The sequence below is a fragment of the Corvus kubaryi genome, unplaced genomic scaffold (assembly GCF_017639235.1).
Source record: "Corvus kubaryi isolate FWS band 111438036 unplaced genomic scaffold, C.kubaryi_AGA036_p1.0 37232, whole genome shotgun sequence".
In the NCBI taxonomy this organism is placed as follows: domain Eukaryota; kingdom Metazoa; phylum Chordata; class Aves; order Passeriformes; family Corvidae; genus Corvus; species Corvus kubaryi.
This window is the reverse complement of record NW_024581066.1, coordinates 1871124-1899050: the sequence shown is the minus strand read 5'-3', so window position 1 is coordinate 1899050 and position 27927 is coordinate 1871124. Positions and strand designations below refer to the sequence as shown.

The following is a 27927-nucleotide window of genomic DNA, read 5'->3' as shown; positions in this document are numbered from 1 at the left end:
TTTTCTAAGAGTGTTTTACTATTTAGTATCGATTTACTGATCCTGTGGTAAAAGGAATAACAGAAATGGAATAGATTTTTGAGTGCTGCATATCAGCAGAGCTTTTATTGGAGTGTCTGATCTGAAGAAAAAGATAAAGTTAATATCTCATATTGTAAATCTCAGGAGGATGATTGTGTTGTCATAGGGCAATGTTAGTTATTACCTGCAATACACAGAAAAATAATATTCTTGAGGAATTGGTGGAAGGTGGGTGGATCACAACTTTCAAATTTTATTCCTACTTCACTAAAGGCCTCTTCAACTCTCTTAGAATTCCAACCTTTTAATTGTCCTTTAAATAGGAGGCTACACATCTTCTTGAAAAAGATTTTGAGGAGTTGTCAGAGGAATGTTTGGTATATAATTTTGCTGCTGAGATTTTTTTTTTTTTTTTAAAGTGTGGAGTTGTGTATTCAGGGGAATATGAACCATTTAGCTTTGACTGGAGGGCAGCAGCATTGTAAGCTCAGCTAGAAACCTAGATGAATCAGGTCTATGTTCTTACAACCTGTCTTAGCTAGTTTAGATGCAATGGATTCTTTTGCAGTTTTATTTTAAGAATTGTTGGAGAAGGGTTTCAGTGAAAACTCTATCAGTGTTTTTGTGTATTTTGTAAGATTAAGCTACTTTACTGTGTGTTTTCCACAGTCTCCCCTCTTACATTTGTGTGTTTGTGCTCTTTTCTGGACTAATTGTTGACTGAGCACTTCAGTGTCTTTGTATATTTAAAACATAAAAAGTCTTTCTGTCATAGAGTTTTAAAAGGATGCTTTAGTGTACCCACTGAAAAAATAATAAATTAGGATCCAGCTACTTCATTGGGCTATATCAGCATATCTTTTGAGTGTGGAAAGCTGCCAGAAGGGCATTGCACTAGTACACTGAAATGTTCATGAAGTTTGCCCTCCATTTCATTTCAAAGTGAGATAAGAACGTGTGGCTCACTTACTGAAGCATCATTTTCAGCAGCTTACCAAAAATCTTTAGATGATAAGCAACACTTAAATTGTTTGTGGTGAAAATGAGAAGTCCAACATCAGAACACTGATGTTATTAAAGCAAAACCCCTTATAGTAGTTGTAATCATAAAAATAAGTTACTGATAACACTTTCCTAATTGAACTAGCATTCTTAACACTGAACTTACAGGTGTAGAACAGATGATGAAGTAGAGGATTTTGAATGCATTTGTGAGATATTTAATTTCAGATTTTAGTTCACTTAAAAATCTGTGTCTGAATGCATGTGACTTTCTCGTTGCCAAGGTCTCTGTATGTCTACCTGCATTTGCCATGCTTCACTTATGCTCTTATTTGAAAGGAATTTGGCATGCATCATTCATAAAGAGTAATTGAGCTACCTCCATTTGAAAATATGAATAATTGTTTAAACTGCCCAAAAAACTTTCACAAGATCATAAATTACAGAGGACCTATAAATATCAAATATGCAGCATATATGAAATCAGTAAGGTGACTTCTGGTTTAGAAAAGTAAAATGGCTTTCTTCAGAAGCTAGTGTACAGGATATATAGAACTTTCAAAGGGCAACTGAGGATCTTATTAACACAGCCTAATTAACCTCTCTCCTGTACGAGGTGGAGTGTTAGATGCTCTAAATGAATGATGAAAAGTGTCAGGGAAATACAGAATTGGATCGATTTTCTTTTAATAATAAATAATCCTTCTAATTTATTTGGATGAAAGTAAATGTGTCTGCTATGGTTTTGCTTTTGCCACGTGCCAGGATTCAGCTCAGGGTGAATTCTTAGCAGAGGTCTAAGGCTTTGAAAATTGCTTTCTAATGGAAATGGTGACAGATCATTAACTACAGTAGTATAAATGCATTGATTTTACATATGTATAGTCGTCCTAAGTTGCAAAATGCATGACATAGCATGTGCTGAGCATACAGGGAGCATCTTTAGTTTTAACTAAGGAATGACATGGTTCATACTGTGTTAATCTTTCTCAAACATACGGCCCCTGCCAACTTTGGACAGGTATCATTCAGGGGCTGAGATACATTTGTACTGTTGTGACACTGTGATCCCGCTGTAATTGCTGTGCTGGAAGGAAGAAACATTTAACGTGCTGCATTTAATCAACAGTGCAATTACAGTGACGCTGAAGTAGATACGTTTTCCTGCTACCAAGTCATAGCAAATGCTGAATTGTAGCAAACCATTACTAGATATGCTGGAAGGCTCTGTTTCCAATAAAAATGCAGAACCTGGGATTCTGTAGTCATATTTAATTAGCATCTGTGGCTTTAATGTCTTTAAAATTAAATGTCTAATGCACATACACTACATGAAAGTATTTTTTCTCCAAAATCCTTATTCTTCCATCATCAAAAGACAGATGAACTAAAACTGGTTTCAAGAATTATCATTATTCTAGTGTTGTTTTTCAAGAATTGAAAATACATACCTGTAGTAGAATCTTTATTTATTTTTACTCTGATACAGCTGCACAATTCTTGTTATTGGTGAGCATCTACACTAATAATACTAGTTCACCATTACCTTCAGAAGTCTAGGTGGCGTGCTAGTACAGGTGCAACTGAGCATTTTGTGTTGCCCATTGGCAGTTGTGTAGAGTAAAGCTAGTATTAGTTTTAGTTGTTCTGGTCTCCTTTTGTTTTTTCATCTTAAGGATGGGATGGGAACACCTGATGAGGCACCTGTCCAGCTGCTGGAAAATGGAGGATTTTGTTACAAAACATTATTTATTACATGTGCCTATCTAAGTTTCTTGGCAGAAGGTTGTTTTTGGAGACTGAGTATCTTGAGATCAGTCACATTTTGCTATGCTTCTTTTTAACTCTCTTTGCACAAAATTTCCACATGTAACTTGTTCTTGCCTCTTCAGATTGAGATTTTCTTTTGATTCTGTTTATTCTGATCAGCTGCTGTGCGTCTAACAGTTGTGTCTTTGAGATTTAGGGCTAGAATTCAGCTGCATTCTCTGAATGTGATTTTGTATTGATAGTCGTTTACTGGGAGAGGGGGAAGGAAAACCGAGCTCCCAGTGAAGACAGAGTAGAATGTGCATTGATTTTGTACATTGCAATGATATCCTGTAATATGTCAGGGAATAAAAGGAATGATTGGCAGTATAGAGCATAAAGTTAAGTTTATAAGATTGAGTGCTCTTAGTGGAGCAGGTAAGGCCACTTCACACCTTCCTGAGAATGTACTGGAAGTATCGTATGAATATGGAATCAGGGAAGCAATCTCTTCCATTTTCTTAATTAGTTACATACCAGTTGTACATGATATGAGTACATACAGGATTTGAAGTATGTGATTTTTGCTATTTAATGCCCCTTGCTGGCTCTCAGTTTGCATTACGCACCCTTAACTGGAGATGCAGATGTGCATCTCACTGAGGTTGGGACCTTACGGTGGTCTGTGTGCACGTCTGTCTGAATGCTCGAATAGTTCCCTTTGCTGTGGCGAGTTGTAGGCACAACAGCACAGGTACGGGATGATGGTTTGGAGAGCCTCAAATCTGCGTTTTAGTTTTACCCTTACAAGCAATTTATTTCCTGCCTAAAGTACAAATATCTTAGAACTTCCAGGATTTCCCATTTCTGTAAATTTCTTCTTCTTTCAAAGTCCCTATGTCATTGCTACTGCTTTCGTGGCCATACTGTTAAGGGAGTGGGTTTTTTTCTTTTTGGCAGTGGAGGCAGTTTTAATACCCACACTTTTTTCAGACCAAACCCTGCAGAACTGTTGCATGCAATCATTCTGTAGCCTCTGGGGTATTCCATCTGGCTTGAAGTATCCTCTGCTTTTAACTTAGTCTACCACTTGACCTTCTGAGCTTGCTTCACCTTGTGGTTTCCAATCTACATAATAATTTTGTGTCACACTTTAGTTAAATGGTTTCTTTTTGACAGGTGGAAGTACCGTCAAAGAGGGTTTAACTTTATATTCTGCCTCAGCAAAACTGCAATTCTATTTGACTTGATTTATCTATAAATATGAATGTCTTTCTGAATACCAGGTTAAATTATGTACAAGTGGGGATTATAAATTATCAGTATAAAAATGACCTTATAGGGATATTGTACATATAAAATGTATACTGTGAGTAATTCTGGATTAGGTGCTGTTCAACATGAAGCTGACTTTCATGAGGGAAATTTAGGAATTACTATAATATGTCCAGTTAAAAACCATGGTGACTTGATATCTGATTCAGAAGTATATCCCAAACCAGCTGTGTCAGAATGGTGTAGAAGTGTTGGGGATCAGCCTAAAGACTTGCAGTCTAAAACGTGCAATTCTCATTGCCGGGACTAACTTTGAATTCTAGCTTTGCTGTGCTTTATTCACCACTACAGTCATGATTTTGCTATGTGTTCCTAGAAACAGGAATTGTATTGCCTTCCCTAAAAGTCATCCATGACCGTCTTTTTCCTATGAAGTGGAAACAGAGGGCTGTGTTGTTATCAGGACTGTTTGATATTTCAGAACTTTGAGTGTTGCAAATAAAATTATCTCTAGAAATAACAGATATTGGAGATGTATGATATATTTGAGAAGGTTGTCAGGAACAAAGAAATTTTACATTTTCATGTTCCTCACTTGACAGTATGAGGTTCTGGTGAATTCTGAAGTCACTGAGAAATAATTAATGTAAACCAGTGATGTGGTTAACAAGATGTGCTTTGCCAGAGAACAGCAATATGCAGATTTGCTTAGTTTTAAGTCTGGTGAGTGAACCCTTGCCTGCTGAAAAGAGGAGATCGTAGCAATGAGAGGAGGAAGTTGCAGTGTAGCAAAAAGCTGTCAAACATTTTACTTTACAGTGACATGACTCTTGGATAATTCCTAGTAAATTTGATGTATATAAACTGTGTAATCCATTTTCTTTATAAAACTTTTGCTGTAATAAAATACTGCATTTTCACAAAGAAGCTGACTGTTGATCAATGCTGTTACTCTGTCTTTGCTGTTTTCTTGGTTCTAGGGTGATGTTGATGTATCTGCACTCACATAAGTGACTGTGTAAAAGAAACCAAGAAAAAACTCTCAAGGTTCAGGTTCTCATCACGTGTAGCAGCTTCAGACTGACTTGGATGCCTTGGAAAGTCGTATACAAGGATCAAAGACAAAGTGATCCTTGAAACTGTAACAATGTTACTTGGCTTACAAGGTCACTTGTCCGATAGTGCTGTCCTTTCAAAAAATGTGAGGTGGTTTTGTGTGTTAGAAGTACATGGCAGCCTTCTTTTCTCTTTTTCACAGAGCTCTGTATTGTGTTTGCATCTGTGTTTTCCATTGTTGGTGTGCTGATAAGTAAATATATGAGGCTTTGGATTGATATTTAACAGCTGAGATGGTTGATTATACCACAGAAAACATTTGTCATTGCCCATTGCAATGTCGTCAGTATGAACCAGCTGAACTCTGCCTTTCTTTTTCTTTGCTGCTCCTGGGTTTAATGGCTTTGCAGAGAAGGTGCTGCCTGGCATATTGAGCTGCTCCAGAAGGTCTAACCCATTAGCAGTTGAGCACTGAACTGCAGCACACTGATGCTGTAGATGTTGACTCACCATGCTGTTCTTATTTGCAGTTTTCTTGAAGGTAGATAATCTGTGCAGGCCGTCAGCATAGATACTGAATCTTTGGGTATCTACCAATCTGATGATATATTTGTATGGCTACAAATGCTGTTCTGCTTTTCTTTTCTTGGGAATTAATTCTCCTGTGCACATACTGTTCGCATTTAAAACTAGCTTTCATGTGTCTGTGGCTCTTGCTATACCTGGCAAATGCTTATGTCTCAAATCTGCAGTGATATGTGTTCTTACAGAATTTTTGAGGCTGATGTAAAGCAGCTTTCAGATGTGCATGAATTGAAAAGCATCTGTAATGTTTTGATGTGACCAGTATGAAGATACAATTGACCAAGTCTGGGTTTACTTCGGTCATTCAAAGTAACCATCTGCGAACTCGGGGTGGGGGGAATCTATAATTCTGATATGTGTTCATTTGTGATATAATTGTTTTGAAAAAATTGTCAAATTTTTTTGTCTCAAGATAACAAACGGTTTTTTATAAGTTATGTGTTGTTAGGGACAGACCTCCTCTCAAAATTCCATTCCTGTTTGGCTGGAGATAGAAAAGAACTGTTTTGGTAGCAGCAGTTGTTTCTGTGCATGCATATTTCTGAAGAGAAAGGTGCAACTAATTTGGCTAAACTATATGTTCCAGCTGGAGGCTGCCCTGAGGAGGCAAAAAGGTCTTATGGGCATGGACAGTTTTGGTACAACCTTGCCTGTTAATAGGTGCTTTGAGACCTGCCCAGGATGGCATTAATGCTGTAAATAATGGCAGAGCTGATTCAGGAATGCTGAACAAATCAAATATTGGGCAGTGTGCACAGAAAGTGGTTTGTTCTTACCTAAAGGTATTCCAACACATAGAGAACTTCTGAGAATATTCTCCAGGTCACTTTGTAAAGGAGATGTGATGTTAGAGGAGAACTTTTTGTGAACTGGGGGAAACATAGTATATTGCTTTGGGTATTTTCATGGGAGCCCTAGAGAGGTTTTATAACCTTTTTTTTTTTTTTTTTTTTTTGGTGAGGCTACTGACTTTCTGAGGTTTGAACACTTGTGGCATAACTGCATAAGCACTTTGTAAACATCTGGGAGGCTTAAGATGTTGCTGCTGTTCTCCTGGTGGTCTTCTCTCAGCTGAAGGTTGCTGCCCTCAAAGCTGAGCCACCCTTGTGGATCATATGAACTATCCTAGTCCATGTCAGTGCAAAGTCAGCCAGGTTATTTTAAATTACTGCTGGATGCAGCTGAGGGTAGTAATGAACAGCTTGAGGTAATAACTGCTTAAGCCATTCCAGCTAGACTTCCAAGAGCACATCTGTCTGTGTCCTTATAAGTACAATACTTTAATCTCTCTATTGCTGTATTGTATTCAGGATTTGTCAGGAGAGGCTGTTGCCGAGGGGAGTAGAACATTCAAGTGGAATGTTTTGGGGCTTCCTGTCTGTCATTATTATCACATTGCAATAGAAAATTTGAATGGTGAATGTGTAACATATACATGGAATGGTAAAGTAAGTTTATTTTCATATATGAGGTAAATGTGTGGAAGTCATGCTTTGGAAACTCTTGGAAAGAGATTACTGCACAAAGTCTCTTCCCATACTCTGTTTCTAGTTCAGCTACTTCTAGCCACTTACCTTTGATTCCTAGCCATTTATCTTACCTTCTCTGTACCCTTGCTTCATTCCCCCCAAAACTTCCCTGTATTGATTAGAAATATAATGAATTTTTTAGCTCTATTTTTTTTTTATTTTTTGCCCCAGGTCCAGCAAGACTATGAATCTCTGTTCCAAATGCTTTGCTGGTAAGTGCAGTAAAAGGTTTTGTGTTTCCGTTAGATTATCGAAACCACATTGTTGGCATCTCCCTTAGGATTTGTGCATGGGTTTCTCTTCCTTCAGTGTGTATATGTAATCAGATTTTCCTCACTTTGGTGCTTCATTTACTTGCTAATCAAGAACCTCTTGTGTAAATGTACCCATCAAACCTTGTTCTTGAAGTTTAGGGAATTTAGTTACATCCTCGAACTACAGAGTTTCGTTGCCAGCACAGCTCCTGTGCGGATGATGTGGTTTCCACAATGCATAAGTCTGAATTGTAATTTGGAATTTTGTAGGATTTATTTTGTAATAACCTCTGATATATAGAATGGATAAACACATTAAAAGGAAAAGTTGGTATAGAACACGTTGTTCCATTTCCTTTAACTTGCAGCCCTTGAACATTAAGTCATCAGTAACTCATTGGTAGGCTGTTCTAATTACTTCATATTATTTTCTTATTGTAAAGTCATTGCTATTGTGTAAAATCTTAGAAATTGTTATTGACCTTTTCCTGTTAGCAGCTTCTAGCTTTGCTTTTCTGAATTAATTTTTTGGTATTATTTAGTATTGTAAACTTACTTTTAATTGTAATTAAGGTCCTGTCATAGCTCACGATTTTTAGTTGTCTTGGGGCAACAGATAAAATTTTTAAAGGTTCAGCATTTTTTTTTAAACTTAAAAGCTTTTCTAGCATTTTTTAAACAAAAAATGAATTTTGACTTTTAGATTTCAGATCTTGGATTCAGCATCACTTTTTTAAACAAACACATGGGAAATAAAGATTGTCAAAAGGTTGTTCAGCAAAATGTATTTCTCTGGCTGTTTTCCAAAGCCTTGGGTATACTGAGGAAAGTGTAAGTCATTTCTTGTGCTCTTTCCCTACTGACCACAGTCACAAACTAGTCTTTGGTTTGACTCAGTAGGACTCTTGTGTTCATAGTAGCACTGTAAATAACTTGTGTTTGTGTACTCAGCAATGCAGGTGTTCTGATTTTGAGACACCAAAACAGCCCATCCCTCATTTGCTGAGTTTAGCAGAGTACCCAACACTTCACAGCCAGCAGACCAGGCATTAGGCAGAGCATCTTTTATTTGGTTTTTAGTGGTTTGGGGCTTTTTTTGTTGTTTGCTTGTAATTTTGTTTCTTTTTAGCAAGAAGAAAAGTTCTTGTTGACTTCTATTCTGCAATTCTTCTGAAATGCCATTACCTCTGATAAAGTTAATTTTTCTCTGTTGTAAAATTGTAAGATGAGACCTTGTGTGATTGGCGGGGCAGGGGTGGGAGAGCTTATGTTTTTAAATTTTCAAGATGTTCCTTAGGGCCTGTTTATTTTGATGACATAAGTCTTTGGAAGAGTTTTAGTAACTTAAAAAGCTACTACTGGTTGGAATAAAACAAGGTACTGTAGAAAAAGACAAATTTACTCTATCTTATTTAGATTTTAACCATGGTTCCTTCAACAAGTATTGAAATAACCAGTTCTGTTGGAGTCACAACTCAAAACCTCTCAATGTCATCATTCCAACATAAAAGTGTTTTTCTATTTTTTCTTTTTTTTTCCCTGATGGTTACTGAAATATTTTTAGCATGTTTTTATACTGAGTTTCTAGCTACATATTGATACAGAAAGATGTATACTCCTATTTCTGTAAATTCCACCACCATAGGTAGCAAGATTTTAGGCAAGTAAGGTGTTGAAAGATGTTTTTCACTGTTTCAGGCACTCCAGAGAAAGGGTGTGAAAAATAGTTCATTTTTTTTTCTCTTTTAATGTGGCAGGTTATTTATTCAAATGTATTGAAGCAGAGGCAAAATTTCAAAATATTGAAATGATTTCAAAATACGGAAATACTTCAAAATATGACCATCATTTCCTTTTTCTTTTATTTCAGAAAAAAGAAATCCACACAACGAAAAAGGTTAGTAGCTCTTTAAATTTTTTTTTTGTTGGTTTTTTTTCCAGAAGGAAGAATCCAGTCTTCCTTTTTAAAAAAAAAGCAAAACAATTTGAGACACACAGAGCAGGAAAGACCCTTACATTTGTGTAAGCATTCCTTTTTTATATGTATCAGGGGAGAAGGGCAACAAGTCTGTAAGGGATGAAACGTTGTGTTTACAGTGCAGTATGATTTATTCGTGGAACCTTCCTGTCTTAGCAGGCTTTTCAGACTTTCTGAACTATCTACAAGTTTGTAAATACATGATTATGAAGTCTTCTTTGCTTCTGCGTTTCCTGGCTTCCCCATTGTTCTGGTTCTGCCAGGACAGGGCTAATTTCTGCAGTAGCCAGGAGGGGGCATGGCTAGGACATGGTTATTCTGTACCACCTCACCTCATTGCCGGTGGGGAAAGAGACTCTCTTCCAGTGAGAAGGGGTTGCCTTCCAATCAAGAAAACCTGCCAGAGAGAGTGGTCAGGTAATGCCAGTTCTGAGCATTTTGCATGTGAAGCACTCACCTCGCTCTTGTACATTTTTGTTATTAATATTGTTGCTGTTAATATTTGTTTTCTTCTCTCATTGCTGTTTCCAGTAAATTGTTGTTATCTCAGCCCACGATCTTTACCTTTTGTGCCTCCAATTCTCCTCTCCAGCCCGCCACAAGGGGAGGAAGTGAGGGAGCAGCTTGTTGTTTAGCGTTTTAGTGGGGGAAACTAAATTTGGGAATACTATTCCTAAACAATGACGCCCATCTCTTGGGGAAAAAGTTGTCGTAGTTTGACATCCATCATATTAATTAGCACAGAATTGGAGCAAAGGGTAATGTCGGTTTGCCTCATTGTTTGACCAAATGTTTCTGATTTCTAAATTTATTACCAAAATAAATTCACTTAATTTTCACTCACATTTGTCCGAAGATGAGACAAACAGTAAAAGCAACCAGGCTATGTAGCACAGAGACTGGCATTCCTTGTTTTGGCTCTCTTTTGTACTTTTTTGTACATTAGACGTGGCAGTACTGCTCACAAGTCATTACAGAGGTTAAGTTTTCTATGGCGAGAATGAGCTGCATACTACACAGATACATGCAGCCCTTTGCCTGTAAGTGCCCAGTGTTTTGACCTGGATGCAGAAAGTTCACTAAGCTCTTCTGTACAACCACAAAATTGCTGTTCATTTGCCGCAGACTAGTTCTTAGCCTGCACATAAGGGTTGATGAACACTGTAGAAGAGTTTGAAGTTAGCTACCCTCTTCAGCTCTCTGCCTCCTCTTCACACCATCTGCCTCTTCCAAGAAGGAATACCTGACTTTTTTCACTTAAACCCTGTAGAAGCAACAGACTTTGAAATGTTCAAGAGCTTCTCTGAAATAATTTCAAGTTAATTGTACTTCTGCAAAGTACTTTACGACATTGTGTCTCCAATTTAGTGCTGACCACGTGTTATCAATGCCTCAGAGTCTCCAGATACAGAACAAGTGTTAACCCTACATATTGAAGTGCTTCACATAAATGCGCTCTTTAGATGATGAAGACATAGTTGCTTCAGACTTCCCGTGCACCTAGAATACAAATGCAGTAGAGTGCTGTGGGTTTCAGAGGTTTTTTTGGTGCGATTTTTTTGGTCAGAATATAGGCTGGTAAGTAAAAAAATGCAAATTACCACCAGAGTATCTCCCTTAGTGACACCACATCTTTCAAGAATGCTGCAGCCATTCTTCTTTCAGTATGGTAGACTGCAAATTCGGAATGGTTAAATACAGTATAATGGTGCGTTAACACTTTCAAAAGTACTCCTTATTAGCCTATCTTTGCTCCCATGAGGTTTATGGAAATTTTAGTATCAATTTCAGGTCGGGACATTGTTTGAGTACTTTTTGAAATGCCACTTATAAAGTAGGATCTTTCAGGCAGGAATTCTGCATTCATGGAAACAACACCTGGTACCTCAAGAATTCAATTTTAATTGGAACCTCTGGGAACAGTCACAAAACAAACTATTACAAAGAGTTCTGAGAAAGAGTAAGAACAAAAGTTTAAATAGAGAAAATGATAAAACTACACTTTCTACTTACATCACTCTCCAAAAATGCAGTCTGTCTTTAATCCATTTGATTGTAAGCATAGAAAGCTTAATTTGTGTTATGTTCCTGTCAGCAATGAAAAGAGAGGTACAGGAAATGGATTTCAGCTTGTTCAATAGTGTGCGAAACTGAAGGTAAGTGCAGCAGTGAATGGTTTGGTGGAGAGATGCAATGGGAACACTGGAAGAACATAAAATCTGATTAGAGTATTCATGGATTTGTGAATCAAAATCATAGGCATTCTGTCTGAACCTGTAATTGAAACTTCTAGAGATGGGTGTCCATCTCCTAATCCAGCTGTGCAATATTTATATTCATGTTGTGCAAAGTGCAGCAGATCAGCATCACTGAAATTGGGAAGGTAACTGTATAACCCAAGAATTGTCTGGGTTTTAGGGGCTTCAACTCATAGTTCAATCTTACTTTTAGATTGAAATAAAACGCATATTTTTACATACTGGATTCTTGATGACTAAAAAATTACAGATTTTTAATCTTCCTTATACTAGCAGAAAGTCAGTATTGCTGGAACCACATATGTATTTTTAATATATATGCTTAACTCTATGCTAGGTCATTATGAAATTTTGAAACTTTGATAGTATTTTTTATGTTCCTGAATTGAAAAGATCCACTAAGGAGTGAAAAAGAAAAATAGACATTAATATATACTATATATCGTCTGAGTCTAGAAGTGTCAGATTCTGCCTGAAATCAGATGTCTGACTGTAGAGTTATTTCATATTTTTGCATATCTTAACCTTCCTGCTTTGTTGAGCAGACCTTTATTTTGTCACGCTTAAATCACACACAGTTTTTGGAGCTTACAAAATTAGGAGTTTTTTGTGTCTCAGACTTACTGAGTAGTACAGTTTCCTTTTCTCTCAGTTTTTGTAAATCTTGGGAGCTCTTTAGAACTTGTCTGTTATTGCTGCCACATCTGGCAGTAATAACTCCTAGTGCAAGCATGAGCTGGCAGAAATCAGCATTCCTGCCTAATAGGTTTTGCTGTTGATTTGATCCTTAGTAAAGCTTTCAGTTTGCTTACTGGAAACCTTTTCAGCAGGTGCATCTTGTATGTTGCTAGTTCAAATTATGCTTTTTTTCTGTGCCCTACTGGATGGTAATTGCTAAATTATGCTTCATTTAGCCCTTGTGTTCATAAAGTTTTCAGTCCTAAACGAATTATTAAAAATCTGTTATGTTTGTATTTTTCATACCTTTGTAATTCCTGATGTGAATCCACAAGTTTTAGTATAGAGAAGCAGCAAGAAGTGTTTCCAGAAGTTTGAAAACATCACTAAGAACTAGTTTTCTTCACCACCACACAAGACATTTCTTTTTTCAGTATGGTATTGCCTTTGTTGGCTCCTAATAGAAGCCAGTGCCTCAATATGTTGCTTCATTAGATTAGAATTTGCTGCTGTATTCATGTCTGTCTTTGTATTTTGAAGTAAATGGACTGCTTGCTACAAAAATGGCCCTCACTGGCTAGAGCTTGAAAGTAGTCAAGCTTCATCTTTAGGTTTTATTGCACAGTCAAGCTTGCAGCTGAGTATTTCTTTGGAAAATTGTACAGCTGTTACAGTGGCAACAAGAATGCTTCTAATTTCTCGAGCACCTGCTAGTAGAGAACTACAACATTTCAGATATAACCATAGATATTGTTTGGCATACATTCAGTTTCTTTTACTCTATACCCAGAGAATTTCCAAATGGGTAAGCCTGATGGGAAAAAGATGTCTTAGCATAATTAATACACTTGAAACATGAAATGTATGCTAAGCTTGAAAAAGAGACTCACCATGAAATGGAATTAAGAAAAACATTGGATAAACTACTTTAGTTATTTATACGCTCGATTTGCACTGCTGATCCCAGTCATTCCTTTTACTCTGTTAGTATGCATTATTCCTTGCTTTAAAAAAATTTAAAAATCTGAGCAGTAGCTCTGTTTGGATCGTTAGAACAGGGCAATAATTTGTGGAAAGGTTGAGAAGGGATTTATAGGTTTTTAGTTGACTCCTTTTACCCTAACCTGTCTTAAAGGTTTGGAGGGGAAATACAAATTAAGATAAAATTAATTTATTCAAATACAGTTGTATGATCTAAGTTTAGGACTAATCATTTTACTTTTGTCAAAAATAAACATCAGCCAAATCTTCCAGCATATTTATACTGCACCTTCCTAAGTCTCAGTATATACAAGAGAATTGGAAGTTTGAGAGAAAGGGATACCTGAAGCTTTCTAGCCTTGCTGGAGTTAAATGTGGGTCCCATGTTGAGTGAAGTTAGTAAAACATTACTTGCTGGGTCCATGTGTACCTTGTCATGGCATGGAAGCTGCAGAGTACAGTGCTCTTAAGTTGCTTTGTGTCAGTACTGATATGGTTTGGCTATGCATTGTATAAAAGGTGTGAAAGATGCTGTGCAGAAGGCACAACCCTCATGTTGCCGGGACCTGGCTGTGTGAAGGCATTGTGTGCACAGCAGTGCTGTGAAGGGTGTCAACAGGGCCAGTGGCCAATGGCTCAGCTGCTGGTTTGGTGTGCTCAATTATTTTGTTCTTTTTCATCTTCCTTTATCTTCCCCTGTATGAAATAGTGGGAAGGGGCAAGCACTGATGGAGGACAGACCCATGAAGTTTCTGTGCAATTGTTAGTGGAAGAAAGAATTTCTTTCACAGCTGTCACTCAAATGTTGTGTATTGAGGCAGGACAGGTTTTTCTTCTTCTCTTTTCTTCTTTCTGGGTACTTTAAGGTAGTGGGGCATTATCCTGTCACGTAAGTGTCTTTTCACCAACACATTCTAGTAAAACTGAATGCCTTTTAATTAATAACTTTTATCATTTTACAGTGAATGAATCCTATCAGCAAACTACCCTGTAGGAGATTAGTGGCTGTTGGATTGTGTCTTGCAAAATTCAGTCTAATACACTGGGGCTCATTTGTTAAAAATATAAATTACACTCAAGCAAAAATATGACCTTTTCTCAGTACTGGCTACCCAAAGAGACTACCAAATAGTTTTAATTTATGTTTTTCCTCTCTCTTGACAAGACGTCGCTGATATTTTCCATGTGTTTTCTTTTTCTTATCTCATGGGAGTGCCAGTCCCATTGTATAGATTGATCTACAAGCAAAGAAAAGAGCTAAAGCCCTTTTTTTTCTCAGACTTGCATTATTTTTAGTTTTCATAGCTCTGTTTTCTAGTGTTTTTTTCTTTATGGTAAAGCTAGTTTCTTTCTCTTTTCTTAATATCTTGTTCCCCTTCTAACTTGTAACCTTTCCAAATGACTTGTTCAAGCATCAGCTGTAATTTAGTCTCTTGTGTATAGGTTTTCTGTTGATGTAAAAAAAATGTTTGGAAATATGACTTAATTGCCATGCTGTTTGCACTTTCCCAGCATGAAAGTGGAGTTACCTATTGAGGATGTGCAACCCACGGGTTTAATTTGTTTAACTTTTTTATGACTCTATTCTCTTATAAATGTGTGCATAAGATAGAAGAAGGAATGTTTTTTTTTTTCTAATTTAGCAATTTGCTTGATTTATGGAAAAGTCTGTGCTCTGTTTTGTGTATTTGCTCGTTTGGAACCCTTCTATAGTTTATAGAGACACTAGTGATTTGTTCCTTAGCCTCCCTGTGGAGTTTGTTCCATATTACAATCTAATTCCATGTCTGTGTCATGCACTCCTGAGCTGTTAATTTGTACATTTCGATGCAGTTTGTTTCATCGTGTTTTTGTAATCCAAACTGAATCTAACGAGCTATGTGCTTTGGGGACCCAGCCTTGCCTTGCCAATTAGAACAAGTGGTTACTGAGAGAGAGCATGTTTTAAATAAAACATGGCACCTCTGCATGGGACCAGCAGCCTTCGGGGAATAAAAAGAGGATATTTAACTCTTTCTGCCTGAGAAGAGAGGGCAATATTTAGTGCATTTTAGGAACATCCAACTCATTCCTTCAAGAAGTATTATGCAGATTCATGGTGTGTCTTTTAAATAAAATGTAGTTCACCATTGGAGATGTTAGGAACTGCTGCCTGCGGAGTGTTTAGGAATTCAGAAGGATAACTGTTGAGCTGACTGCATGTTTTCTAGGATTCTGATTGCTAATGCCCCATCAAAATTGTACAGGACTAGCAGCTACCTTTTTCTTTCCCCTTATACTGCTGTACAAGAGGCCGAGAGAGAACAGGAGGGAGTGCCAGATGGTAAAAGAGCTGATTTCAGAAGGTATTTTACAAGGGAAGGGATCTAGAAACAGCATTTATTTAATTAGAGTGCTAAGGTTATGTGCTAGATGACCAAGAGGAAGGTATAATTTTGAGGTAACTGAGAAGATGTGTATTTATGATCAATATTTGTGATCATTGAAGAAACTGCCCAGCATTCTACTGGTCTTCAGACTAACTACCTGGTGAATTCAGTCAAGACACAACAATGATTTAGGAAGTTAACTCTACTTTGCAATTGTTTCTTGCATTCCACCCCCAGCATTTCCTTTCTTCTGTCATTGCTATTAACTTGCACATCTACATGCTTGAGCATCTCCAAACAGAAGCAGTTACTGTCCAACAGCAAGTCTAAGCTGAGGACAGTGAGAAAGAATGTAGGTGAATAGTCATGGCAATTAACTCAGACAACATTTCAACAGTCCTTGCATACGCAAGCACGACAAGACCAAGAAAGACCTCCAATGTGAGAGCCTTTCTGTTGAGCAGCTCGCTATACAGGAAGTAGAGCTGTTTGCTAAGGTGATTTAAGCTCTTAGGGAAGCAGGTGTACGGGACAAACATGATCTGGATAATAGAATGAAATGTAACTGATGACTCTGCAGTTCTTCAGCCATTTCATATGAAAGAAATGTGATCTAGCAGCTAGACAGCTAGCTAGGATCCTGACTTGATTTCCTTTTCACAGTCAATGAGGATTTCTTTGTCATACTAGACAAGTTGGGTTTTTTTTGTCTTGCTCTTCTGTTCCTCATCAGTTACTGAGAGATGATAATATTTCCCTGCTGATTTTGTACAACCTGATTTTGGGCTTGCCTTTCATACCCTTAAGGAATGTATGCAATTAGGGACCTTTTTTTCCTTTATTTTGTCTTAGCCTTCAGAAGTCTTAGGCAAAATTTTGGAATTTTAGTTCTTGTCTGTGTCTTTTCTGCAGTTGAATTTCTGTTCTTCATCTTCTTGACATTTTATCTTCAGTCCAATTTGTTTCTCCTCTTAATTTAAAGGGAATCGTACTGCACTGCTACAATTAATGCATACAATTTCTTTTAAAACTTTTAATGTTTTTTCTTATGGAGCCTGCAAACATGCCAGTCATTGTTTATTCATATCAGTCTTCTTATATGTATTGCAAAACTTGTATGTTCTCACAAAGTTAGTCACCAGAGGGCAAACTGCTCATGCAGATTTAGTCAATACAACTATAACTTTCTGCTTTTTAAATAAAACCTCTACAGTCTGTGAGTGAGTTTCCATATGGTATTAATTAAATGGAAAGTATAATGACTGTTGTCTTCAGAGATAAAGAAGTTAGAATGTTACATTGAATGAGATGAAATTTTTAAAAGGTAAAATTTAAACTGTTGGACTAATTTGCAAGCATTGGGGGAAAAATACCCCTTTCGATAATCTTTTTCCTTGTTGGCACATTAAATATCCCTTACTAAATAAGTGATTAAATATCACTTAACAATTAGTGAGGGAGAAAATAGTAGCTTAAAACAGTTCTCAACAGGCATGTCTTTATCCTTAATTTTACGTAGATGACTACATTATGGGGGCAGGTGTGTGTGTGTAATCCTATGCTGGAGATACAGATAAGGCCCTTCTTGAAAAGTTACCTGAAATAATTGCATCTCTAGTAACTGAACCTGTAAGATTTTGTTCTTTTTCGTTTGCAGAAAGTGTAGGCTGTTGACTGAATCGGGCACTGAACATTTAGGAAATGACAAGACAGGTTATGGTGCTGTCATAATTAATCCAATCTGTGTGTATGCATTGTAACTGTCTTTTAATTGTGATAAAAGGATCAGAGTACAGGAAAGCACAAGATTACTGGCCTAATCTCCTGGTTTAAATCACAAGTCATTAAATATCATCTAGGTAAACTCTGTTTGCTGAAAATTTCTCCTTTAAAAGCTGCTCTGTCTTGATGTGAGGATGCTGGGGGTTCTGAATGCACCACAGTTGCTAGTATTTCTAATGAATAGTCCCCCTCACTATTAAGTAATACTAAGGTATGCCTTCTTAATTGCAACATTATAGGGATGACATTTGCACATTGAGCTCAATGGAGAATAATTATTTTCTTCAGAGAATTTCTTTAAAGAACTCATTAGCCCCTTATTGCTTCAAGAAAACAAGTAATTTACCATCTTGACATTTGTTTGAGTCTGAGGTGGTGATATTCTTGTTCGCTATACATAGATAAGAATCTAAAGCACAAATGTCAAATGTCCACAGATATTGGATATCAACTTTGAGAAGCCTTGGAACTGCAGTCCTTTCTTAATCTCTCTCCCACAAGACAAAATTTTTTGATGCTTGAAGCATTAAAAGTACACATCTCCCTGCCTCTATGGAACTGCAAGGGTATTTAATGCTTCTCCTGGTGAACCTAAGAATAACTTTGAACATCCTGAAAATAAATATGAGGAGGAACTTACAAAAGTCATGTCAAAATTCTGTAGCAGAGAAAGTAGGTAGAATTTAGTTCTCTTTGATTTTTCTTTGGAATCTTCCTTGGGGTTAAAACATAAGTCAAGAGCAGAAAGGAGCTTTCCTTTCTGTAAAATTCCAATTGCACATTTTGAATGTCTTTCATTCTATCCAGTAAGAAAGTTAAGGGTCCTCTAAAAGACAAGTTCTGTGACTGCATGCATTATGAAAATAATTTAAAATTAAATAAAGAGGTCAGATCACAAGGGTAAAAAATTGATTAGATCAGGCACTTCTTTATTTCAGACTGCTTGACTTTTCAAGCTTAGTGTAGGATTTTGCCATTCTGTAATGCCATCCCCAGTCTTCTGGTATAAATAAATGCAATTATGTGGAACTGTTGCCTGTTACTGGGCAAAAGCATTTGGAGACCATGAGTCAAGAGTGTTGATTCTGAGCTGTTGGGCTGCAGTCAGGTTGGACCCAAATGCTCTGTCTCAGTTGATCAGAAGTGCTGAAGCTGAACAAGCAATCTGACTGTGATCTTCTATTGAGTCCATCTTCTGAGATTGCTCTTTTCTTGCTGCAACAAAAGCAGCTCTAGTAATAGTCTTTGGAACATACTGCAAGATTTTTCTCTCTCTCCTATGCACTGAGGCTTCTCATCAGACAAATGTGGAGGGAGGCTCTGGTTTGTATATTTTTAACTACTGATGTTACCCACACCATAGCTGTTTATTACTTGAGGAAGCGAACGCATGAATTTCATGATGTGCAAGGTTAATGATCCAATGTATAAGGAGGAACCCTGACATTTATCTACATTAATAGTTTAGCAACACTGGTAGCATTTTTGTTATGTTTCAGCTCCTAAATAACTGGAGCTTTTATATTTTGGGATTGGGGCATTTCTGCCCAGCTCTGTGGAACAGGTCCCATATAAGTGGAGAGCAAATTATGAGCAGACAATAGATGTCTTGGGGGTTTGGTAGGCATTAGAAATGACCAAAAGTGAACTTGTGTATCTCAAATGCTTTAGGATTGCTCGAAGTGGACATGGTTTTCACTGGAAGTTGTTTGCTGTGAGCTCAGTCAGCAGTAAAAGACTCATTTCTTTTTTGGCAATTCTGTAAGTTACAGGCTTTGTTCTTTTAACAAAAGACGGTGGAATTTTGCCTTCTGTTTTGTGTTTTGCTCCAGAATAGGAAAAAAAACCTTTCAACACTTTGGAGGGTGTCTGTGGAGGTAAATACCAGTCTGGCTCATTTCCAGGCTGAGAAGGAAATATACTGTGCTATTTACCATTGTGTTCTATCAATGTTTAATATAGCATTACTGCTCTTCATAGACAAGCTTATGTTCTCCTCTGTTGACATGTCCTACCCTGCAATATGTGGAGAAATAGAAAGTTGATCCCAGTGTAGGTGAATGCAGTCTTTTACCATGACATTTTCTGTGCCTCAGGAAAGTCTGTGCTTAGCTTCAAGTCCTCAGCAGAACTGCTGTCTGCTGAAATACTTTTAGCAGCAATTTGAAAACTAGATTTTGAGAATCCTGACTCCTTTTTTTTCCCCTTGAGACTCACTAATATCTAGAGAAAACTGTGATAGATGTAAATAATCCCAAGAATGCAGAAGCATATGATGAGTGCTGACATCTACTCAAATTGACAAAGATAAGTTACTGTTTAGAAATAGCTCAGACATTACTCTTCATTCTGCACTGCTTCTGTTAGTGTCCATAATTATTATTTTTAAAAGAGTTAAAATTATTGTATAACTGGAAACTTTTGACTGTAAAGGTTTAATTTAAGATAGACATAGCAGTCACTTGTTTTGCGAATTGGCACATGAAAATCATAGCTGATATGTGACTGCAGCTAGTTGATGGTAACTGGATGTGTTCCAGTATGAATATTTTCTTTTTTTTTTCTAAATGAGCTCTTGAATCTGTGCACAACTGAATTGTAAAAAAGAATATCTCTGAATCCAAAATCAAGATGCCTGGCAACATTCTCCAAATCAATATATCTGGTAGCTGTGGGTAGCAGTAGGTCTCCAGTGCATTTCAGTCCTTTCTTCCCCCCCCCCCCCTTTTTTTTTTCTTTCTTTGAAAGGGTCCTGATGTGCTTTAGTTGTGGAGAAATATATAGGAATATTCATCTATTAGATTTAGAAATGCAGAGTGCTGAAAGCTTTTGTTATAGAACCAGTTTTTCTTGGTAGTAACTAAACGAGCTTTTCTTCATGTAAAGGTCAGATTTCATGTATTTGTTCCCACTTGAGCTCTTTTTTGACAGAATGAAAGCTATTTTGCTCTTGATTTATAAGATATTTACTGTGAGTTAGTACGGCATAAACATCTGACACTGTGAGCAGCACTGTACTGCTGACCATGCCTTGTTGAAAAGAATCTTAAGGTATTTATTGTGGCCTTTCCTGCAGGTACTGTAACGAAGTAGAAAATGTCCCTTTCCAGGAGAGCAGGAGTAATTATTTTAACTTGAAACTGTTCTCTCTTTCATACAGCAAGCTGCAGTAACTCCCTGCAGATAGAATGGTCAGTTGTGACTCCGTCCACACAGCTGGGCCTGACAAATTAATTGTACCTTAACTTACAAGGAAAGGAAACTTATAGCTCATTCACTTAAGACTTCCGAAGATGGTGTTTTCAGTAGGACTTGAGAGTCCATTCTTCATTTAGGAGACTTCAGGACGTAATTAAAGTACTAAATCTTGTATGCCACTGTGGCAGCTTGTCCTTTAGTTAGACTTAGCAAGGTATTCAAATAAGAGTCTAGCTTTTATATTAAAGAAAAGCTAAGCTGATAATTAATTGTATTGATGTGATGACACATAATTTATAGAAATTGAAGATGATTTCTGTGAAGAAATTTTTACTAACATTTTGTTATCGTAAAAGCAGTCATTTTTATTAACAGTAGTAGTGCCTCTAAGCACAAAGCATTTGAGATAACTTCTTACTTGACTAAGTAATCAATTTTAAGTTCCTGTGTTTGTGAACCTTCTATGAAATTCCAGTTTGCTGTATTCCTAAACTATAAATAGACAAAAGAGATAGAAAGCAAGACATGTCCAACAAACAGGACAAATACTGAGCTTAATTATTTTGTAAATGTGTGTAGATAGCCCTTAATTTTTTTAATTAACAAAAAGAAGTTCTCGATTTCATTATTAAATGTGAACAGTGACTAAGAATCAGTCTTTAAACATGTTCACCAAATAATACACATTTTGGTTAAAATCAGTCCCTTATGAACCAGGATTAGAATAACATTTTCTAAGTTTAAAATCTGACAACTCTTTCTAGAGCTGCCTTGTTAGAACCTATTGCTTCCATTTCTCCTTTCTTAGTGAAACTCAAAGGAATTCAGGCCCTGAAAATTGAAGAAAATAAGTGAGATTATATTCTTGAGCAGGTGAAGAAATCCCATGTACTATTTTGTGTGCTCCATCAGGTTTGAGGCTGAGTAGGTGTATAGAACCTGTGTAAGCAACTAACTGCGAGGGCTGAGATGTTTGCTGGTTTCTACCCAGCCTTCCTTTTTGCTTAGCCAAAAGGAAGCTGTGGCTTCTAGGCTCTCAGTGGAAGCCCTTTAACTTGCGTATGTCTGGGCCACCTTCTTCCCTCTCTAGTTTTCCCCATTCTCTGAAAGACTTGGGGTTGGGTGGGGGCAGAGAAGTTAAAGTGGCGTGGCATTTACTGTGTCCAAAACAGACATTTTTTTCTCCCCTCCCTTGTGTTAGAAAACTCTTCTTTCCTTTTATATTGTGCCTTATACTGCATTCAGTAAGGTACTATATTCTAGTAAGGACACGAGCACCTTTACAAAACACTTACTCATGCATAACTGGATTATTGAAGAGAAAGTTTCCTGAGTTTTGAGTGTACTTGCAGGTTCCAGTTGGTTGGGTGAAACTAGTAGCAAATTACTGTTGTGGCTTTTTTGTGCTGTTCTGTGCAGTTCTGGCTCTCTAGGTGCACAACTTTCTTCACTAAAACATTTCAATAGTAGTATTTAGTATCACTTATCAAATAGAGGCTTAATATGGAGTGGCATTTCATGGTTAACTGCAACTCATTTTCTGCCCTTTGCTCAAGGGAAAGCAAGTAGGAAGCTTCCTGCCTCTTTCCCCAGTTTTACTGCAGATCAGGGAAACAGAGACTATAAAAGTTAGCTTCTTTTTCCACTATATAAGTTTGTGCAGCAAGGTATTAACAATTTTTCAGTTGTGCCTTGGCCTATCAGCAGGAATATACAGTGGTGCAAGAATGAATTTGTTGAAAATTTTATGCCTCCATGACCTCCATATTGTAGAATGGTATCCTTCTGCAGTGTTATTAAGTAATTTTTCTTCTCCTCTTAAATTAATGCTGACGTTCTATGACTGGATTTGTTCTTGTCTTCAGATTGGAACATAACAGAAAAAATCTTATTGCTGGTACATTAAAATTAATTTTTAAGTACTTCCCTTGAAGTAGAATTCAACTAGAAAGACTATAATGTAAAATCACTGATTTAGTTGTGCTTTCATGTATGGAAAAGTGCTTTTGGAGCATTCAGGGCATCGGGAGAATGCAGAAGATAAGGATGAGTGGAAATCACAGTGAGAAAAGGGCAAACTCCTGAGGAAGAGGAGATACTGTTGTCCATCTGTGTCAGTACTGCAAGGGGTAACAACTCTTTGGAGTTCTGCCTTTAGTGAGCATTGTAACGCCTTTTCAATAACTGCCTTGTGTCACTGTTTGGCAGTGCGAATTCTGTGCCATGTATGGAGAGGTGGGAAAGCTGTTTGACATTAAATGTCAATCCTGGTGGTTGGGTTTGGTTTTGTTTGCTTTGAACAGAGCCTTTTTGCAAAACTGAGGGCAGGTTTGGAGCTGGCATTTTGCAAATGTTTTCACTATAGATTTTTGCTCTAATTCAGCTCAGGTCAGCCTTAACTAGAAGTTATTGATAAGGAATTTCTGTTTGCTTATGGAAGATAAACAGGCTTTATAATCCTGTTTCTATTGAATACGCTGTAAAAATTTCAGAATACTCCAGATGAAGCATTTGCTTTTAACTTTAGCAGAGAGGTAGATCGTATAGATAGAGCTGGAGTGCTCAACATAACCAATAAGAGGTTGGTGATGTGGAAGGACATTCTTTGTTTTGCTTATAAGGTAATTTAACCATCCTGCTTGAAGGCTTACAGTCCTCAGACAAAGCTTAGGTATGAATGTAGGTGAGCTGGTATTTGACAAGGGGTGGAGCACAGACTTCTGCCAAGGCGGATGATGTGTACAAGAAAACCACTCAACAGTTTTACAACAATAAAAAAGGTGACTGGAAAATAATTCACCAATTAACAGCCCTAGACAGAAGCACTCAGCTTTTTGATAGTTTTTTGATAATTTTTAAGTTGGGCATTTCAGAATGTCCTGCATTCCTTAGGGAAGTAGGGATTTACTCTTACTGTATTTGTTTTGTCCTAGTGGGATAACCAGCACATGGCAGCTGAGGAAAAAGAAAATAATCTTCAGTTTGTTCTTTGGGACAATTGTGGTTTTCCAGGAGTTTTTCTAGTGTCCTGTCATCTGCTTGCTCCCTTGCAGAGTGACAGCAGAATCACATAAGGTGTGTTCTTTTAATGCATTTGGTTAATGTCTTCAAATGATATTCAGCTGGCTGAGTTATAAAATGAAATTTGCTTTGCATTGGTTTTAATAGTGTTTTGCCTAAGACTTTTATAAGTGGTGCAAACTGCTGGTTTTAACCAGGAGTTAAAAGTGGAGTCACGCGCTGGATGCAGTGATAGGCTGAGAAAGTAGGATTTGAGTTAGTTTCTTTTTTGGCTGATACTGCTCAAATTTAGATGACGAAAGCAGTAGTTGGAAACTTTTCCAACTACTTCCAACTTCCAAAAGTCCAAGTTGTGTGCTCATCCAGTGGGACTGACTCTTGCTGTAATGACATTTATGAAGAAAGCTTGTGTCTACAGAAGCCATAACCATGTGAAGTAAAAGCAGTTTGATCACCTAGTCCATCTGCAGACAGTACAGGATTTCTGATACACTTTTTTTGGCATGTGGTGAGGGCTACAGAAACTGTTTTGAGGATTAAAATAAGTTCAAGGAATTGCTTCATCTTTTCAACGAACAAAGGGAAAAAATCTCATTTTACTGATGTTTACCAAATGAGATACCAAAAGGAGTTGAAATGTATATACTTAAAACCTGAAAATTTTTCTGCAAATACAAAAAAAATTTAATGCTGTCAAACACTATGGTTTTGCTCTTGAACTAGATTTGCTCCTAGAGGATTTTATAGATGTTTTAAAATAAAAACATAAGGCTTGTCAATATGTTAGTTTACCAAAAAAGCTAAAAACGTAAGTGTGAGTTTTCTAGGTTTAAAATAAGTTATAGGTAACACGGATTTTTAATTTTTATATTTTTCCTTTTAATCATTCTCCTTCCTTCTGAGAAGTGAGACTTTCACAGAATGTCAGGTGTAGCTTGGCACCCAATAGACGTGAAGAATCTGGGGCATATACCTTACTTTGGACTTGTCATCTTTCAAGAATTCTTGTAATGCTGTCAGTCTAACTTAGCTTTTTCTAACTTGGCCTCATAGACTATGGCTCCTGCCTTAGAAGGTACTCATGATTGATCCCAACTTAGAATGGATCAGTACCTTCACTTTTTTTTTTTTTAAAGGTTTGTATGAAAGTTCATGTTATTCAACTTGATCTACAGCAATGCACAAAATAAAATGGGGAATCTGTTAGAACAGAAAAACCTTCATCTAATGAGGGACTGAGCTTGGGATCTCTCTGTTCCAGATGGCAATAGTTTGTGCTGCCGTGTCTGCAGGTGTCTGCTGGAAACAGTTCCCTTATAGTAGACAGTTCTTTGTCATGTCCCTGTCCTTCCACCTTTTTTGTTTTCTGGTTTAATTCAGAAGATGACACATCTGTCAGTGTGGAAATACCTTATGGAATGCAGTACAAAGTGGTTAAAGGAAAGCATCTGTATCTGATAGCTTTCTGAGAAGCAGTTTTAATCCCCAGGGTATGATACATTGCCTGTCTTGTATGATCAGTGGAAAGTGTTCCTTTCAAATCAGATGTTCTCTGGTAATCTTTTTAAATTCTTGAAATCAAACCCACAGTGTTCAAGAATTTAAAGCCAATATTATGAAGGTTCTCTGAGAGGCAGATGTGCATTAACATGTTGAGCAGCATGCTCCTACTATTTTCATTGAGAGAAAATAAGTGAAACCTTAACAATTTTTATACTTTGTTAATGTGGTAAGTAATTCCTGATAATGCTTCCTCCTGTCATTTTTTTCCATGTAGATATAAATGGTAAATGTGCACTGCATTTTTGAAGGATTTGTCTGCATCTGTTCTGTCTGGTGTTTAAATTGATTGGACCTTTTCTTCAACTCATATAATGAGATTTCAAAACTGTTTTCATTTCTGACCAAACCTTTCAGATATGTTCATGCTTGAAATGTACTGGGCTATGAGTAGAGTAAATATATTTTTTCCTGTATGTATGCTTATTACTTTTCCAAAGAAACTGAAAATTAATCTTAACTCTAACCTGGCAATAATGTATGTGTGTGATATGGGACAGCTCCATGATTAAACATACAGAGTAAGGTTAATTTACTAGGTGCTGAAAGACAAATTGTGAAAGGTATAGGAGCTAACTAGAAGAGAATCTGTAGAGAAATTGTGCTCCCTTTTGAAAATCATTAATACTTAATTTTAATTTTAGTTCAGTAGCTTGTATCTGTCTCCCCTGGCCATTCTGGGGGAATTGCAGCTGTAGCTTGTCTTCTGCCAGTAGCCAGTGAAGTGAATATACAGAGCTCTGGCCACAGGGCTAGAGATGAGAGAATTGTGCAAAATAAAGATAAAAGTTTGAGAATTTATATTGCATCTTAGGATTCAATTTAAATGTACTTACAAAAATTTGAGTTGCTGTGAATTTTCAACAGGCCAACATTTCACAACATTTCTGTCACATTTCTCAAACACATTAAACAATGGTGCTGCATTCACTTACGTAGGATTGGCAGCCTGGTTGGAAAATCACACTACTCTCTTGGAGCACAGCAAAGCTAGCCAGTAATTAGTAAATTTAAAAACAATTGAGTCTGCATGAGTTGGTGGTACCATGTGATACCACTGGCGATGAAAAGTTATTAGAAAGCCTGAAAAAATTCTTTACTCCCTGGTGCTTTAGTCATAATAATAAGTCTTTTAGGTCATCTTCATTAAAAATGAAAAAAAGATGGATGCCAATTTCAGTTTTGTTTTACCATGGCAGTACTGTTTATGGAATTTCATTGTGTGGATTTTCTACTGTTTAGGCAGTAGGCGTTGTCATTTCTGTGTGCTTCAGTCAGAGATAGATCTGTGTACTGTATGAATAAAAGCAAGGCACAGAGTAGGCTTCTTTAGCATTGAAAGGGGTAGAGGGGACAGGTTCTTCATCCAGCTCAGTCTAAGGAGTCACCCTGCTTACAGACTGTTCTTTTATTGGTATAGTTCAGTGAACATTGATCTTGTCTGAGATTGTGATCCTGAGCAGGTAGCATGGGAAAGGGAAACACATAGCTGAATAGACTGTATGGAAAAAGGAGAAGATTCATGTTGGTCAGGATGAGTTCTGGTTCCTCTTCTCAATGTGGAGCTCGTGGGCTTTTAAGGGGAGTTTCTTGCATGGTGCAGGAGATCGATAAAAGTTTTGATGACAAATGTATGTTTGGTTTGAAATTCCACCTTGGAAAGAACTGCCTCTTTATACCTGGATGTAGAATTTTCTCTCTTCCTTTTTAACTTTCGGTGTCATAGAGAGGAACAATTTCTGAAAAAATGTAAGTGCAGGTGAAAGCAGGGCAAAGAACTCATTGAAGTTTCTGTATAGATGCAGGCTTTTTACTCGTGAGGTAAAACCTGTTGTGAGCAAAAGTGTTCAGCTGATGCTCCTGACCTATGTAAGCATGTACACATCAGGGTTTTTTCTTTTTCTTGATCAGATGGCCCCATATATAGGATATTTTCATTTTGTTGAGAATAAGCTGCTTTAAAAAGAATTGTTCCTGTATTTTCTTCCTGAACAGAAGCTCCTCTAGTAAGTGTTCAGATTTTCTTGCATTCATCAAAGCAAGACAAGGAACTACCAGAGAGGTGGAAGTGCAGAACTCAGTCTAGGTGGCAGTGGGGAACGGTCTTCTGCCTGAGGCTCTAAAAGGCATGCTTGTCCTATAAAACCATGTAGGGTGTAATAGCTTCTGGAAATACTGATGGTGGCAAACCATTGAATCTGTTGCCTGGTTTTCTTCTTAGAGCAAAATATACTGGTTTTTAACTCTGATAGCAACTTCTTTTCAAAGTCTTTTCATTTGTCGTAATTTGATGGAATAGATTTTTTTCTGGTTTCTGAATTGTATTATATGGTTGTGGCTGTCTTAGGAGAGAGAGGAAGACTGTGTGCATGTGTGCATGGGCATTGATTTATATTAGTTTCCCTTATAGTTACATAAGTTTCTAAGACACTGAGAGCCTCCTGTTTTGGCTGTTTCCATGGAAATAAGTGACTACGATCCCAGTCTCAGTAGAAAGAGGATGTATTCCTTATTTCAAATTTTATTCCTTGATTGAAGATACACTCCTTTCTAGGAGTAACTGCTGGAACATTTTACTCTTGTTACCTGTCATTGTAGGTAATGAGAATGTTTTATCAGTAAAATACCTTT

At 37.1% G+C, this 27927-nt stretch overlaps 1 protein-coding gene across 3 annotated transcripts in view; it reads left to right on the top strand.

The window, feature by feature from the left end:
• Positions 1–27927, top strand: part of ZFAND3 (zinc finger AN1-type containing 3) — a 136167-nt gene that overhangs the window by 26301 nt on the left and 81939 nt on the right. For all 3 annotated transcript variants that reach the window (XM_042022939.1, XM_042022940.1, XM_042022942.1), the window contains exons 2-3: positions 7389–7429; positions 9342–9368. In XM_042022939.1, the coding sequence (XP_041878873.1) occupies positions 7389–7429; positions 9342–9368 (68 nt within the window). The remainder of the gene's footprint in view (positions 1–7388; positions 7430–9341; positions 9369–27927) is intronic.